This window comes from Mirounga angustirostris, unplaced genomic scaffold (genome assembly GCF_029215605.1).
Source record: "Mirounga angustirostris isolate CCGP_5_RB_7025 unplaced genomic scaffold, mMirAng1.0.hap1 SCAF_6, whole genome shotgun sequence".
NCBI lineage: Eukaryota > Metazoa > Chordata > Mammalia > Carnivora > Phocidae > Mirounga > Mirounga angustirostris.
The window spans coordinates 126,578,430-126,592,317 of NW_026991714.1; the positions used below are offsets into that span (position 1 = coordinate 126,578,430).

The following is a 13,888-nucleotide window of genomic DNA, read 5'->3' on the forward strand; positions in this document are numbered from 1 at the left end:
TAGTGGCCTAACATTTCGGGGAATTTCCCTCATTTTACCGTATAACCAAGAATCCTGTTATGTTCCAAAGAAGCATGTCTTGGTGGATTAAGATGACAGTAGAGCTTCTAGGAAGAGGATGGAGGTGGATCCCTAGGACCACCCCTAGTCCACACACTATCTTTTGTGGGAATTAGAAGGCTCTCCTTCTTCTAGGAAGATGTAGCCCATGCCAGGTGGTGGTTTGGTGAGCATGGTGTGAACTGGTTTCAGTGCCCCGGCCCTAAGTCTCTTGGCTGGGTGCATTTGTGCAAGGCATTGTTGTAAGTGACAGACCTGTGGAGATCAGTCTTTTGATCTAACATGAAAGCAGGAGCCCATGCTATATGATTCAGCATCTAGATATTGCCTGCAAATTCCTGACAATAAACAAATTGTTCTGCTTCAAATGTGTGAACCTGCAGTTCTCCTCTTCATTCTGAGATCTCTGTCCTTCTTGGAAATGGTTGCAGCTTCCTCATAAGAACATGACTCCAAATAACACTGCCATACCCAAAGTCTGAAGGGCCAGAATCAATACGTGATTTCTCCCTTCCTGTCATCCTTCAGAATCTGATGCCCTACTGTGTGCCATGTGATATAGTAGTGAAATGAACAGATGTAGCCCTTGTCCCCACAGAGTTTACATCTGGTGGAGTAGAAAAATGAAACAATTACAGTTCAGTGTGATGAATGCAATGACCAAGGTAAGCCCAGAATGTTCTGGGAGTACACAGGAGGTCCTGGCATCTAACCCAAACTTGGGAGTCTGGGGAAGTCTTCTCTGAATAAATTCCATCTAAACTGACACTAAAGAATAGGAATTTTCTGGGGGTGCCTGGGTGGCTCAGTCGTTAAGCGTCTGCCTTCGGCTCAGGTCATGATCCCAGGGTCCTGGGATCGAGCCCCGCGTCGGGCTCCCTGCTCAGCGGGAAGCCTGCTTCTCCCTCTCCCACTCCCCCTGCTTGTGTTCCCTCTCTCTCTGTGTCTCTGTCAAATAAATAAAATCTTAAAAAAAAAAAAAAAAGGAATTTTCTGAGCAAAGAAATGTGTGTGTTGGAGAGGGGGTGGCAAGGGGTTCAAGGAAGTGGGAATAACCTGAAAAAGTAGTCAAGAACGAGAGAATGCTGTGTGTAAGATTTGGAGGCAAGAAGGCAGAGCCCCTGGGAAAAGTTGTGTCCATATGGAGACCATCCTTCTATTGTGTTCTCACTTCCCGAGTTTCCTTTTTATTCCCCATTTTCGTTGGCCTTGTCCATAAATCCCAATTCCAATCTTTATCTATAGGCGCTGACCCTATCCAACCAGGCCAGGAAGCAGTACACCATTGGAGAAACAGTGAACCTGATGTCTGTGGATGCCCAGAAGCTCATGGATGTGACTAGCTACTTTCATCTGCTGTGGTCAGATGTTCTGCAGATTACTTTATCTATCTACTTCCTATGGGCAGAGCTGGGACCCTCCATCTTGGCAGGTGTTGGGGTGATGGTACTCCTAATTCCAGTTAATGCGATACTTGCTGCCAAGAGTAGAGCTATTCAGGTAAAGAAACCGAGTCACCCTGGGGATATACACGCCTTCTTCAAAGTCTAAAGTCTTTGGCTTACTCTAATTCTTGGGCGTTTGGGCAGGCAAAGCTGATAGAAGATGTTCCACTATCCCACATGAACATGGCCTACTCCATCTTCCCTTTTATCTTTTGGCCACTCTTCAGGTTTATATACTCCATCTTTATTCATAGGAGAGGGCAGAGCCTAATTAGAGAGGGGAGAGCTGCCCAGGGACCCTGCACATAACTCTTCTACCCTGCTCTGCTGGGCGTCTTTAAAAAAAAAAAAAAAATTAAGGAATGTCTACACCCAACGTGGGGCTCAAACCCACAACCCTGAGTTCAAGAGTTGTACACTTCACTGACTGAGGCAGCTGGGTACCCCAGGGCTGTTCTTAGAGTTCTGGTGATTGGCCCTGTTTCGCCATCATAGCAGTACAAACCAATCATACAGAGCAGATGCATGAGTTACCCAAACTTTAAGCCTAAATCCTGGCAATCAGCCCTGCTACTACAGGGGGCAGGGCTCCCTGTGGACAGTCCTTTGATCTGCCAGAAATCATAGGTTGGGTGGGAGGACTTGATGGTGTACGTGATATAGTCACTCATTCACTTTGCATTCCTTTAGTTACAAATAATTCTTTTTAAAAAATTTATTGTACATATTATTCTGGGAATATGGCAGCAAATTAGAGGATGCTTTTGCTCTTGTGGAGCTTACATTCTCCGTGGGGTGGGGAGTCAAGCCGTCAACAGAAGTACACAAGAAAACTATCGGGTCATGATAAGTACTATGAAGAAAATGAAATAGGGTGACAGGACAGCACGTGAGTGGGTGGTGGTTTTAGATTACAGGGTCAGGGAAGCCTTGTGAGGAGGGTACCTTTGAGCTCAACTCCGAGAGCAGGAGCCAGACTATGAAGGAGCGAGCCTCGGGAAGTACACCCTGGGAAGAGGCCAAGCCAGGCCAAGCCTGTGGGGGTGGAAATGAACTTGGCACGTTTTAAGGATCAGAACGAAGACGGGGTTGACAGGAGCAGCCTGGGCAAAGAGGAGGGTGGGGGAGAGACGCATCCCATCACTCGGCACCTCAAGTTCCTACCAAGTGACATCCACAGTGCCGCCAGCACGACCTAGCATTTGTGCCAAATCTGGACCCTCTCACGAGGAAGTGTGTTTTGTTTTACTTTGTCCTGGCAGGTAAAAAATATGAAGAACAAAGACAAACGGTTAAAGATCATGAATGAAATTCTCAGTGGGATAAAGGTGAGAAGCCCGGCGGGAGGATGGCCCTCCGTGTAAAATGGCAGCAGCAGTGGGTTCGCGTTGCAGGACCTCCCCCCCCCCACTCATCTGCCCACAAGTATCCAGGTCTCCGGCTTCTCCTCCTAGCTGTTTCAGGCCCTCTTTCGAATCTTGATTTCTGTATCATTTACCTTCAATGGTTTGTTTTGTTTTTATGTTTTACTGTAGAAACTGTCAAACGCACACAGAAGTAGAGAGAATGATCTGATTAACCCCACGGACTTCTCACCCATGTCTAACAATTATCAGCATGATCTAACTTGTTTCATCTGTGTACCCTCTTCATGCTCTGCTAGGTGATACTTAGAGCAGATCCCAGATATCTTGTCATTTCATTCATAAATGCATTGTATGTGTTTCTAAAAGACTTTATTTTTTAAAATAACCACAATACCATTTTCACACCTAAAAAAAAAAATTAGTCATTTTTTGGTACCATTAAATTTTCCTAATTGCCTCCTATGTCATTTGTTTGCTATGAGTTCATTGGAATAAGGATCCAAAAAATGTCCACACGTGGCATATGATAGTGCTTTTAATCTACAATAGACTCCCTTTGTTGATTTTTTTTTTAATTTTAATCTTTTTTGGTCCTATTGGAGAAACAAGGTTGTCTTATTTCCTGTATTTCTTACAAATCAGTGATCAGATCCAGAGGCTTGATTAGATAAGTTTTTTGTTGGTTTTGTTTGTTCAGTGGGGCTCGGGAGGAAGGATACTTTCAGGTGGTACTCTGCAGGGGGTCCAGGTGTGGTCAGCCTGATTGACCCCTTATTAGGCTTCCTGCCATTCTTTCTCACCTAGAGCGGTCATTTATGGCCCTGGGCAGCACATTTTGACCCCCTGGGAAGTTTGTAAAACCCACTGAGGCTTGAGCCCTAATTCAAACCATTTAAATTAGACTCTCTGGGGTTGAGGCCTAGGCATATATATATTTCTAAAGCTCCCCAAGAGATTCTAATATGCAGCCAAGGTTGAAAACGGTCATGAAAAAGTTGGTTGCCTTGATCTATTACTAGGAGTTGCAAAAGAGTGAAATTTTAATTCTATTATTCCTTTGGCATTGATTAGCTGGAATTCTATAATGAAGAAGTATCTTAGTCATCTAGTTGGTTGCCCTAAAATAAGGTCTGTACAGGATAGGCAGGATAAACGCTGACTTCTTTCCCGCCATTGGCCAGTTTTCAAAATAGTGCATTTCCTCCTGCAAAGGTCACCAAGAAGTTACTTTTTAATATTTGTGTTGTTTTGAATTTAAGGATTTAAGCATTACCCTAAACTTTTTGAAAATGAAACAGAGGCCTCTTTTTTATTATTATGTTTGACATACAATACATCATTAGTTTTTGATGCATATAATACCCAGTGCTCATCCCCACACGTGTTGTGATGCAGAGGCCTCTTTTAACTCCCTGATCTTTCTCTGATATGCCTTTCTGCTAAATGTAGTAAAATGAAAAGCTAGCCCTGGCTTGGAGTCTCAGCTCTAACACTTGCTAGCTTGGTAACTTTGAGCAAGTTAACTAGCTTCTTCAGCCTGTTTCCTTATCACTAAAATTGATACAATAATTCTACAAAAGTAGGGGACTCTCCCTGGTTTGCCCAGAACTTTCTGGGCTTAGCACTCTGAGAGCCCCATGTCCTGAGCAACCCCTTAGACCCACGCAAACTGGGACAATTGATCACACTAAGGTTGTTACAAGGATTGAGTAAGATAATGTGTATAAATCGTTTGTGTACATAGCAGGTTGTCAACAAATGCAACCTACCTTTCTATAATCATACTTTATAATCTGGATTTCTACCCTCCATCCCCCAGTTTGGAGAACATAGCCTAAAATCTGGGTGGATGAGACCTCCCTGGTGTCCTTGTGGGACAACAGTGTGAGCTGTGCTGTTTTCTATCCTATTAGATCCTGAAATATTTTGCTTGGGAACCTTCATTCAAAAACCAAGTTCACGAACTTCGGAAGAAAGAACTCAAGAACCTGCTGGCTTTTGGGCAGATGCAGTCTGTAATCGTGTTTCTCTTATACTTAACTCCAGTCCTGGTGAGTAACAGGAATCAATGGGTTGGGTGGGCTTCCTGAAGAGGAAGGTCTGTTCTTGATAGACCGACCGCCCAGTGCCTGTAGGCCTAACCCTGAGATCCAGGGAGCTCTGCCCCCTCCTCAACTTCCTGAAGCTGCTATTCCTACCTTATGCCCCCAGCTCTAGTTTCACCCTGGTGTACAGTTTGGTGGCCTGGCAGCCCAGAGCAAGTCTCCAGGATAGTCCACATGAATGTGGTATCCAGCAAAGGTTTGCAGAGGAGAGTATCTTCTCTTCTTGAGGAGGCTGTGTGGGTCTAGAGCAGGCAGGAACACCAAAATAGGAGCTGGGAGACCCGAACTATGGTCCCAGCAATACTGTTAATCGACCTTGTGACCCCAGGCAAGATATTTTCTCTTCTCTGGGCTCAGTTTTCTCATCTGTAACACAAGAAGGTTGGGATAATCGTCCCTAAGGCTCCTTCAACTCTGATATACTTTGTTCCTGAGAAAGCATAAGGCTGCTTGGACCTGTTTAGGAACTAATTCCTCATAACCTTGCTTTTCCAGGTGTCTGTGATCACATTTTCAGTTTACGCTCTGGTGGATAGCAATAATGTTTTGGATGCAGAAAAGGCCTTCACCTCCATCACCCTCTTCAATATCCTGCGTTTTCCCCTGAGCATGCTTCCCATGGTAATCTCCTCCATTCTCCAGGTGGGTAGGATCTCTCACTGCTAACTGATTATCTCTGGTTAAAAGCCTTGCATTCCAAAATGACTGGCCTATCATAGCTCACTTCTAGCTTCTGTGGGTGAACTTTCAATTAGAGAGATGTTTGGTCTCTGGAGACCAAGTTTGATCTTATTAAAATCACAAGCTGTCTGAGCCCTAGTTTATCTGAGTATAAAATGGGGATAATCATACCAATCTCCTCTACCTCACAGGGAGACAACAGTTGTGAAAGCATTTAGTGAGAGGATGATGACAAGCCCTGATACCTGGAACATTCCTAAGCCGTTTTCCCAGCCCAGTTTCCCCCACATTTATCCAAGGCTTTGGGGTATTTATACAGCATTCAGGAAATATGGCACGAAGGGGAAGAAAATATTCTCTCTGCATGAAGCCATGTGGTGGTAAAACCGAATGCAGTTCTTGAGCTTCGAGCTGTCAGAAACTGAGTTTGGAGTTCAGGAGGCCTCGGATGGGCCAGAGGGAGTGTTGGGGTCCTGAAAAATGAGCACAGTCAGTGAGATGGACCAGGTACCAGACCTCAGGAGGATGTTCACGGGGCAGGTGGCAGACCAGAGTGAGGGGGCCAGGAAGATGGAGTGTGGCGATGTGCATCGACCCCAGGGCTGGCTGCCTTCAGACCGCTCAGGCCATAAGAATGATGAGTTTAAGACCTCCCTGTCCTGGAGGGTGTTAAGAAAGGCCTACCAGTTTGGCTGATGAAGAAACAGCAGGCTCATTTTAGATTCAGATAGTTTCTCACGTAGATCGCAAAAGCAAGATCAGCAGAGGTGTCCGCTCCCCGCATTCCCTGTCTCACAGTTTGACCCTGACACGAAAGGGGCCAGCTGACCACGCACCACGGGCAGTGGGGCGCTCCTGTCTGAGGCGCTGACCCACGCAGCAGCTGTGCTCAGAGGAGGCGGCAGGGCAGAGTCCGCGACTTCACTAGAACCCAGGTGGCAATGAGAAACCGTCTCCTGGCAGGCTCCCTGGGGATAGGGAGGCAAGTGAGAAATGTCCTCCCGGGAATCCTCCCAAGTTCTCCTGTTTCAGGAGACCACAGGGTGTTCTGCCAATGCTTAGGTCAGCTGCAGTTTAAACCTGGCCCGTGTGGACATTTGTAAGGTCACTGTGGTGCCATGGCCAATTCCTCTATAAAGGGTCCCAGTCGTGGCTCGGTTAGGACCCCGGATGAGCCCAAGGCATGGACTCAGTCATTTACAGAAGAGCACCCCAGGGGCCCAGTTATCAAAACCAGACAGAAGTTAGGCTTTTGTCTTAGAAGAAGGCAGAAGACAGTTTCTGGAACTGGGTCCAAAGACTGGAGAAATGGCAACAGAGTTGAGCCCCGAGTTTTCTAAAGGGCTGACACAGAACATCTTAATGGCCCTCTGTCCCCCGAGGCTGCGGGGTGGCTGAGTCGTTGGTGGGCGTCCAGAGGTGCTGGCTGTGGTATATGGTGAATCAGCTGCAGGCAGCCCGGCAAGTTGACGCTCGGCTTCCACATCCAGGGCCGATGACAAAGTCAAAATCCTCTCCCTGCTTGTGTTTGCCGATGGATATTTTACTCTTCGGCTCCTTTGCGTCCCGCTCTAGGCCAGCGTTTCCAGAGACCGGCTAGAACAGTACCTGGGAGGGGATGACTTGGACCCCTCCGCCATTTGCCGCCTTGACTGCAATTTTGGTAAGAGTTCTGAAGTTGCTCCCCAAGCTTCTTCACAGCACTGGCACTTTGCTATTCAGGGGCTTAGTGGCAGCCAACTGATTGACAGGGAGAGCTAGAGGGTTTACCTTAAACCGACATTTGCATAATAAGCTTACTGTTTTTACTTAAATGATGTTTTCATTTAGAACAACATGCTCAGCCAGATTGCTAAACAAAGCTGGGCCAGCTACCCTGGGGATAAGCAGGAAGTCCTACAAAAGATCTAGAACGCAAAAGTCAGGATGGAGCCAAGCATGTGAATTGGGGAAGGTAGGCTGGAGGGAAGAACATACGCAGGTTCTGAAGATCTGAGGACTGGGGGCAGCCACAAACTGGACCGAGCTGTGTGTCTGGAGTCCAGGGAGTGGCCAGATTTCTATCTGGAGGTGGGATTTTTACTAGGACACTAGGCAACAGAGCGCCCGAGAGTGGACCCAGAGTGTCTGCAACTCAGGAATCTGGGTTCCTAACAGGCTTGGACATCTGAGCAAAAGGGCCTTTGTTGGCAGGCCACTTTTGGTCTCACCCTGGGAGCTTTCCTTTGCCTCCTGTTAATGGAGGGGCCAGCACCTGATAGCTGATCTCAGGAGCCGCGGAAGGAAGTGAGGAGGGACACATGAGAGCTGAGAAGGGGCAGACAGACACATGGGGACGTCTGTCTGACTAAAAGAGAGGGCCTTCTTCCCCACAGACAAAGCAGTGCAGTTCTCAGAGGCCTCCTTTACCTGGGACCAGGACTCAGAAGCCACCATCCGAGAGTGAGTTGCCTCCTTTCTATCCTGCTGTTCTTCAGGATTCTCCTTGCCAGTCCTGTTCTTGGGGAAGTCCACATAATAGGGCACATGGGAAATGGGCCATGTGCCCACGTTCAGTTAGAGGTCAGTGCAGGCTAAACCCCTAGAGGAACGAGCTGACGGCAAAACTCCGGAGCCTCTTTCCCCATCACGGCCTCTGCCACCAGCCATCCTCCTGTGGGACTGTGCACCTCCAGCAAAAGAGCCCACGAAGCTTTCGTGCTCTGGATTGTGGATGGAGGGAGCGCAGCGCTGGCAAGTGGCCTGGGGCTCTGGTGTGGTAAAGGATACACACAAGAATCTGAAACCCACTTCAGTTTATTCATTCGTTCAAGAATAGTAATCAAGAATATGGCTTCTTTCCCCAAAATGAACAATGGGAGTTGCCTCTAAGATTCAACTTGAGATCTGAGGTTTGACATCTAAATAACCCATTTCCACATCCCACCTCCTTTGCCCTAAGCCAGCCCTTTCTTGCCATGCTGCTCCTTGCCCAGGAGTTCCCTTATCCACACTTTTGTTCTCCGTGGTTTCGGTTACTTGCAGTCAACCTTGGTCTGGAAGGAGGTGATCCTCCTCCTGACCAACAGTCACAAGGTCAGTCTTGGCCTAACGCTAGGTCACAATGCCTACGTCATTCACCTCCCTTCAGCTCTTCACATAGACATTGTCTCCTCTTGCATCATCATCAGAAGGGTGAGTGCAATACCACAAGAGAGTAAGACCACATTCACGTACCTTTTATGACAGTATATTGTTCCAATTGTTCCATCTTATTAGTTATTGTTAATCTCTTGCTGGGCCTAATTTATAAATTTAACTTTATCATAGGGATGTCTGGATAGGAGAAAACATAGTATATACAGGGTGAGATACATAGCATACACCCAACTCCACTGAACAAAGCACACATGATACCCCAGGAAGCTTGTGCAGGCCAGATCTTTCTTCCCAACCCAAAAGATCAGCATACCTTATCTTCTCCCTGTTACACTTAGGACTTGCCACACTTCTCTCTTATTCCTCCTACAGGCTTTGATATGGATTCTGGAACCTGCCCCAGGAGGCATCAGGCCAGGAGCCCCTCCTCTGAACCCTCCCAACCTGAAAGCCTCCCTTTGCAGAGAGAAGACTGGACAGAGCTCCCACTTTGAGCTGAACTTCTTCTAGACTTATACTAGCAATGGGCAGGTTCAGAAAGATTGTGAAGAAGTTCCTGATGTTCCAAATATTCTAGGACTCAAAAATAGGGTGGGCACAGAGTTTCTAGGAGTCCCGCCCAGTGTGTGCCCTTCCCCAGCCAGACACAGCCAGGTCTCCAGGGGACGGGGCAGGGAATCTGTGCCTTCAGCAGGTGTCCCACTGAATGGCTATTCTCATTGAATAGCCAAGTTTGGGAAACACGGATCTATTCCAACCCCATTAGCTCATAAATGAGAGTCCAGAGGAAGTGACTTTCCAAGATCATACAGCTTAGCAGTAGCAGAGTTGAGACTCGAACCCAAGTCTCCAGACTCCCATTAAGGTCTTGTTCAATGATACCATGTTGGTGCTAAGAGAATTTTTCCAGTTGAAAGCTACAATGGTACAAACAGCTTATATAGTTGGGTAAGTTAGGATTTACTCTCTAGCACTTTAGAACTTAAAAAAAAAAGTATTAAACACTTCAGAGTCTTCTATATACAAGACAAATTTTCCAATCTTGAGGGAAAATTTCCTAATACCAGATTTCCCATGGATAGTCTGAGAAGTGGCCTGAACTACCCTTGAATAACTCTCCTCATCTCCTTCAAATACTCTTCTTTTTCAGTGTGAACCTGGACATTATGCCAGGCCAGTTGGTGGCTGTGGTAGGCACTGTGGGCTCTGGGAAGTCCTCCTTGATGTCAGCCATGCTGGGAGAAATGGAAAATGTCCATGGGCACATCACCATCAAGGTGAGAGAGGATGCCAAGAAGAGTTCTGACATTCAAATGTGGGCCACTTAGTGCTGCTTTCTTGTTTGGGAAAATGCTCTGAGGAGGAGAATCTGATAACCACTGTTGTTGTTTTGCTGTAGGTGCGGTCTTAGAGACATTTGTTAGACTTGTAAACTGTAGATTCTTGCCCCACTCCACACATAGACTCAGACTCTGGGGTAGATTCTAAAAATCTGCATTTTTAATGAGGTTCACAGGTGATTCCCATATGTATACTTCAGTTTGAAAACTTATATAGAGCTCTCTTCCTTCAAAGTAGAGGCGCCTGGGTGGCTCAGTTGGTTAAGCGTCTGCCTTCAGCTCAGGTCATGATCCTGGGGTCCTGGGATCAAGCCCCACGTCCGGCTCCCTGCTCGGCGGGAAGCCTGCTTCTCCCTCTGCCTCTGCCTGCAGCTCCCCCTGCTTGTGCTCTCTCTCTCTCTGTCAAATAAATAATCTTAGGCAATTCTTTATCTATGTTTCTAAAGTGTCATTAAAAACTTACATAACTTTCAGGGTGCCTGGGTGGCACAGTCGGGTAAGCGTCTGCCTTCAGCTCAGGTCATGGTCCCAGAGTTCCAGGATCAAGCCCCAAGTTGGGCTCCCTGCTCAGTAGGGAGTCTGCTCCTCCCACTGCTCCTCCCACTGCTCCTCCCTCTGCTCATGTGCTCTCTCTCCTAAATAAATAAAATCTTTAAAAAAAACCCATAATTTTGTAACCTAGGTACCAACAAAACCAATAACAATAACAGCAATTAAAACAGCCGCACTGTAAATCACACTCAGCATCACAGTTAGTCCTGGGCCACCTTCCTCCTCCTTTGAGAGCTTGGTCTTTGAGGGCACTTGATTCCAATACAGAAATTTGATAGAGGGTGTAGACATCTTCATCGATTTTTTTTTAACAGAGAATAAATCTTTTCATAGTATCTTTATTAGCACTCTCTGCTTCCCTAGAGAGTTAAATTTAGGGGAAATTATAAGTACTTGGAATCATTTAACCAGACACTACTTGCATCAAAAAAAAAAAAGGGGGGGCATGTCAATAGATTTTTTAGCTTTTTTCCTTAAGAACTTCATATATTGCTAAGCATTTCTTCTTAATTATGAGAAAGCTTGCCCCTCTGCTTGACACTGACATGCTTAGAAAATTAAGAACTAATGCTTCTTCCACACTATACTGACATTATTCCCTGATTACCAATCCCTTATGAGCTAGTTTACATTAAATAAACATGCAGTATAGCAGAACAGACTCTACAGATTAAAATCTATTTCCTAACTCCTTTTTTTTTTAAGATTTATTTATTTATTTGACAGAAAGTGCATGTGAGCAAGTGGGGGAGGGCTTGATTTCATGACCCTGAGATCAAGACCTGAGCTGAAATCGAGTCGGATGTTTAACCGACTGAGCCACCAGGTGCCCCATGTTTCCTAACTTCTTTTGGGAAGCTTTTTCAAAAAAATGTTTGAGTATAGTTGACACACCATGTTACAGTAGTTTCAGGTATATTAGGAAGCTTTTTCTTGCTACCTCATAAGTAAGCTCATTCTCAAACACAGGCCTTTGTCAGGCTCCATCTCTCTTTGGATATGATCTGCTTCACGCATCAGCCTGGCACCCTAATTCAAATCTCTTGGTTCTTCCTAAAAATGTCATCTATGTCATCTCCCCTGTCAGTGTTAGCCCTCTGTTGGTCTTAGGAAACTCACTGGGGTCTGACTAAAACCTTGTTCTAGAAGCAACTTGTGCGTTCATCCCCCAGTTTTTAGGATCATGGCTAGAAAGTGATAGTAAAAATAAAAAAAGGGGGGGGGTTAAGTGATGAATAGGATATCGAATCTTTCTCCCTGTTTGGTGCAATAAATACAAGCACATTTATAAATATCAGATGCTCAGTTAGCCTAGCATTCATTTTTTCAAATCTAAGTTCTGTTTTTTCCTCCCCATCCTGCCATTGCCTCCTTCAACCCTGCCTTTCTGGAGATACAACTGTCATGTGCTCTGATCCTTCCCATCTAGGGCACCATAGCCTATGTCCCGCAGCAATCCTGGATCCAGAACGGCACCATAAGGGACAACATCCTTTTTGGATCAGAGCTGGATGAAAAGAGATACCAGCAGATTCTGGAAGCCTGTGCCCTTCTCCAAGACTTGGAAGTGCTGCCTGGAGGAGACCTGGCTGAGATTGGAGAGAAGGTACTTGGAACCCCAAGGGACCTTGAAAGGGTGAAGAAATAGCGAAGACAAAAAAGTGAGGATGGTGAAGAGGATGGGAGTAGAAGAGCTTACCAGTTTGGGTAGTCGGGTTGGAACAAATACCAGAAAACACGAGTTTACACAATATTTGAAACTTAAAATTTTGTAGCTGGAAGCAACTACTAGAATTGTGTCCTCTAAAAGAAAGCTGATGAGGATCTGAGAGGTTAACTAACCAGTGCCTGGCCCAAGGCTGACCTCACAGGGGGAGGAGCAGAGAGGCAGGACCAGAACTTAGGTGTCCTGACTCTACCTCTGGATATGAGTGAAGCCCAGAGAATGGTCCCGATAATCTCCTTCACACACTTAGAAATTTAGTGTGAATGATTTTCTCAGGTTATTGAATGCCTCTCTTACAAATAGATTTTTAATGACTCTACTGTATCCATTATGTGGTCACAGCGTAACTGGTAACATATTTAGGGTGTTTTCAACTTTCTTCCCTATCACTAACAATGAATAGAGCAGTCTCTGGGGGACATGGATCTTCAGATATTAGCAGACTAATGAAGATACGGCTCTAGAATGATTTTGTTCATTAATTCAACATACATTTACTGAGGACCTACTATGTGCCACATACTATTTTAAGTGCTGGAGTTACATCCATGAGTAAAATAGAGAAAATCTGCCCTGGTCTAGCTCTATATTCCTACGGGGCAGGAAACAAAAATCACAAGTAAATCATATAATAGAAAATGGTAATTTGGACATATATTTAATAATTGGGCCTGAAGTAATTTATTTGAATCAAAGTTATTTATTTATATAGAGGAACTTGTAAGAGTTTAAAGTCCTTGATACCTTATTGAGGCAAATCTCTTCCTTTCCCCTCCTTAATAAATAGTCTCTGTGAAGGCTGAACTATGGAGTAGTGCTTAATAGAAATTATTTTCTTCTTCAGGGTATAAATCTCAGTGGGGGTCAGAAGCAACGGATTAGCCTGGCCAGAGCTATCTATCAGAATTCAGACATCTATGTTCTGGATGACCCCCTGTCAGCCGTGGATGCTCATGTGGGAAAGCATATTTTCAATAAGATCTTAGGTCCCAAGGGCCTATTGAAAGGCAAGGTGAGAAACTAAAGCAAAGAAGACCTTGGGGTGGGGAGACACATCTCCTAGGACTGCTGCTATCCTGAAGCAAATTTCCTTATTTACCTGCCTCCTAGGCTGCTGAGGCGTGGTCTCCCAGGAGAGGACCCATGAAACCTCCCATCTTGAGGTCATGGCTTGTGCTGGAACTGGCTAATTTAAGCCTTATTCTGTGGCTCTGACATTGAGCCTCTTAGGATGATCAATTGTGATAAAAGGCACTTTGAGACCTGTGGTATAATAAGACCTATATTTGGTCTTTGTCCCTGGTTCCTGGTACAGATCTCCTAACCCTTGGAATTTCCTGAGTAACAGTAGGAGTGGTTTTTGTTCATAAGCCTAAAGAGTGACTTAGGATGTGGCCCCTTGATAGCCTCAGTACAGGGCTGTTGGAGAGAAAGCTCACGTGATGGGCAGGTTAGAACTTTCAGCCCACCTACA

At 45.6% G+C, this 13,888-nt stretch overlaps 1 protein-coding gene across 1 annotated transcript in view; it reads left to right on the forward strand.

Annotated features, from left to right (window-relative positions):
* Nucleotides 1-13,888, forward strand: part of ABCC2 (ATP binding cassette subfamily C member 2) — a 57,019-nt gene that overhangs the window by 22,111 nt on the left and 21,020 nt on the right. Inside the window, exons 9-17 of the mRNA XM_045878609.3 lie at nt 1,306-1,560; nt 2,768-2,833; nt 4,786-4,923; nt 5,473-5,619; nt 7,234-7,321; nt 8,034-8,100; nt 9,947-10,073; nt 12,118-12,294; nt 13,259-13,426. Of these exons, the coding sequence (XP_045734565.2) occupies nt 1,306-1,560; nt 2,768-2,833; nt 4,786-4,923; nt 5,473-5,619; nt 7,234-7,321; nt 8,034-8,100; nt 9,947-10,073; nt 12,118-12,294; nt 13,259-13,426 (1,233 nt within the window). The remainder of the gene's footprint in view (nt 1-1,305; nt 1,561-2,767; nt 2,834-4,785; nt 4,924-5,472; nt 5,620-7,233; nt 7,322-8,033; nt 8,101-9,946; nt 10,074-12,117; nt 12,295-13,258; nt 13,427-13,888) is intronic.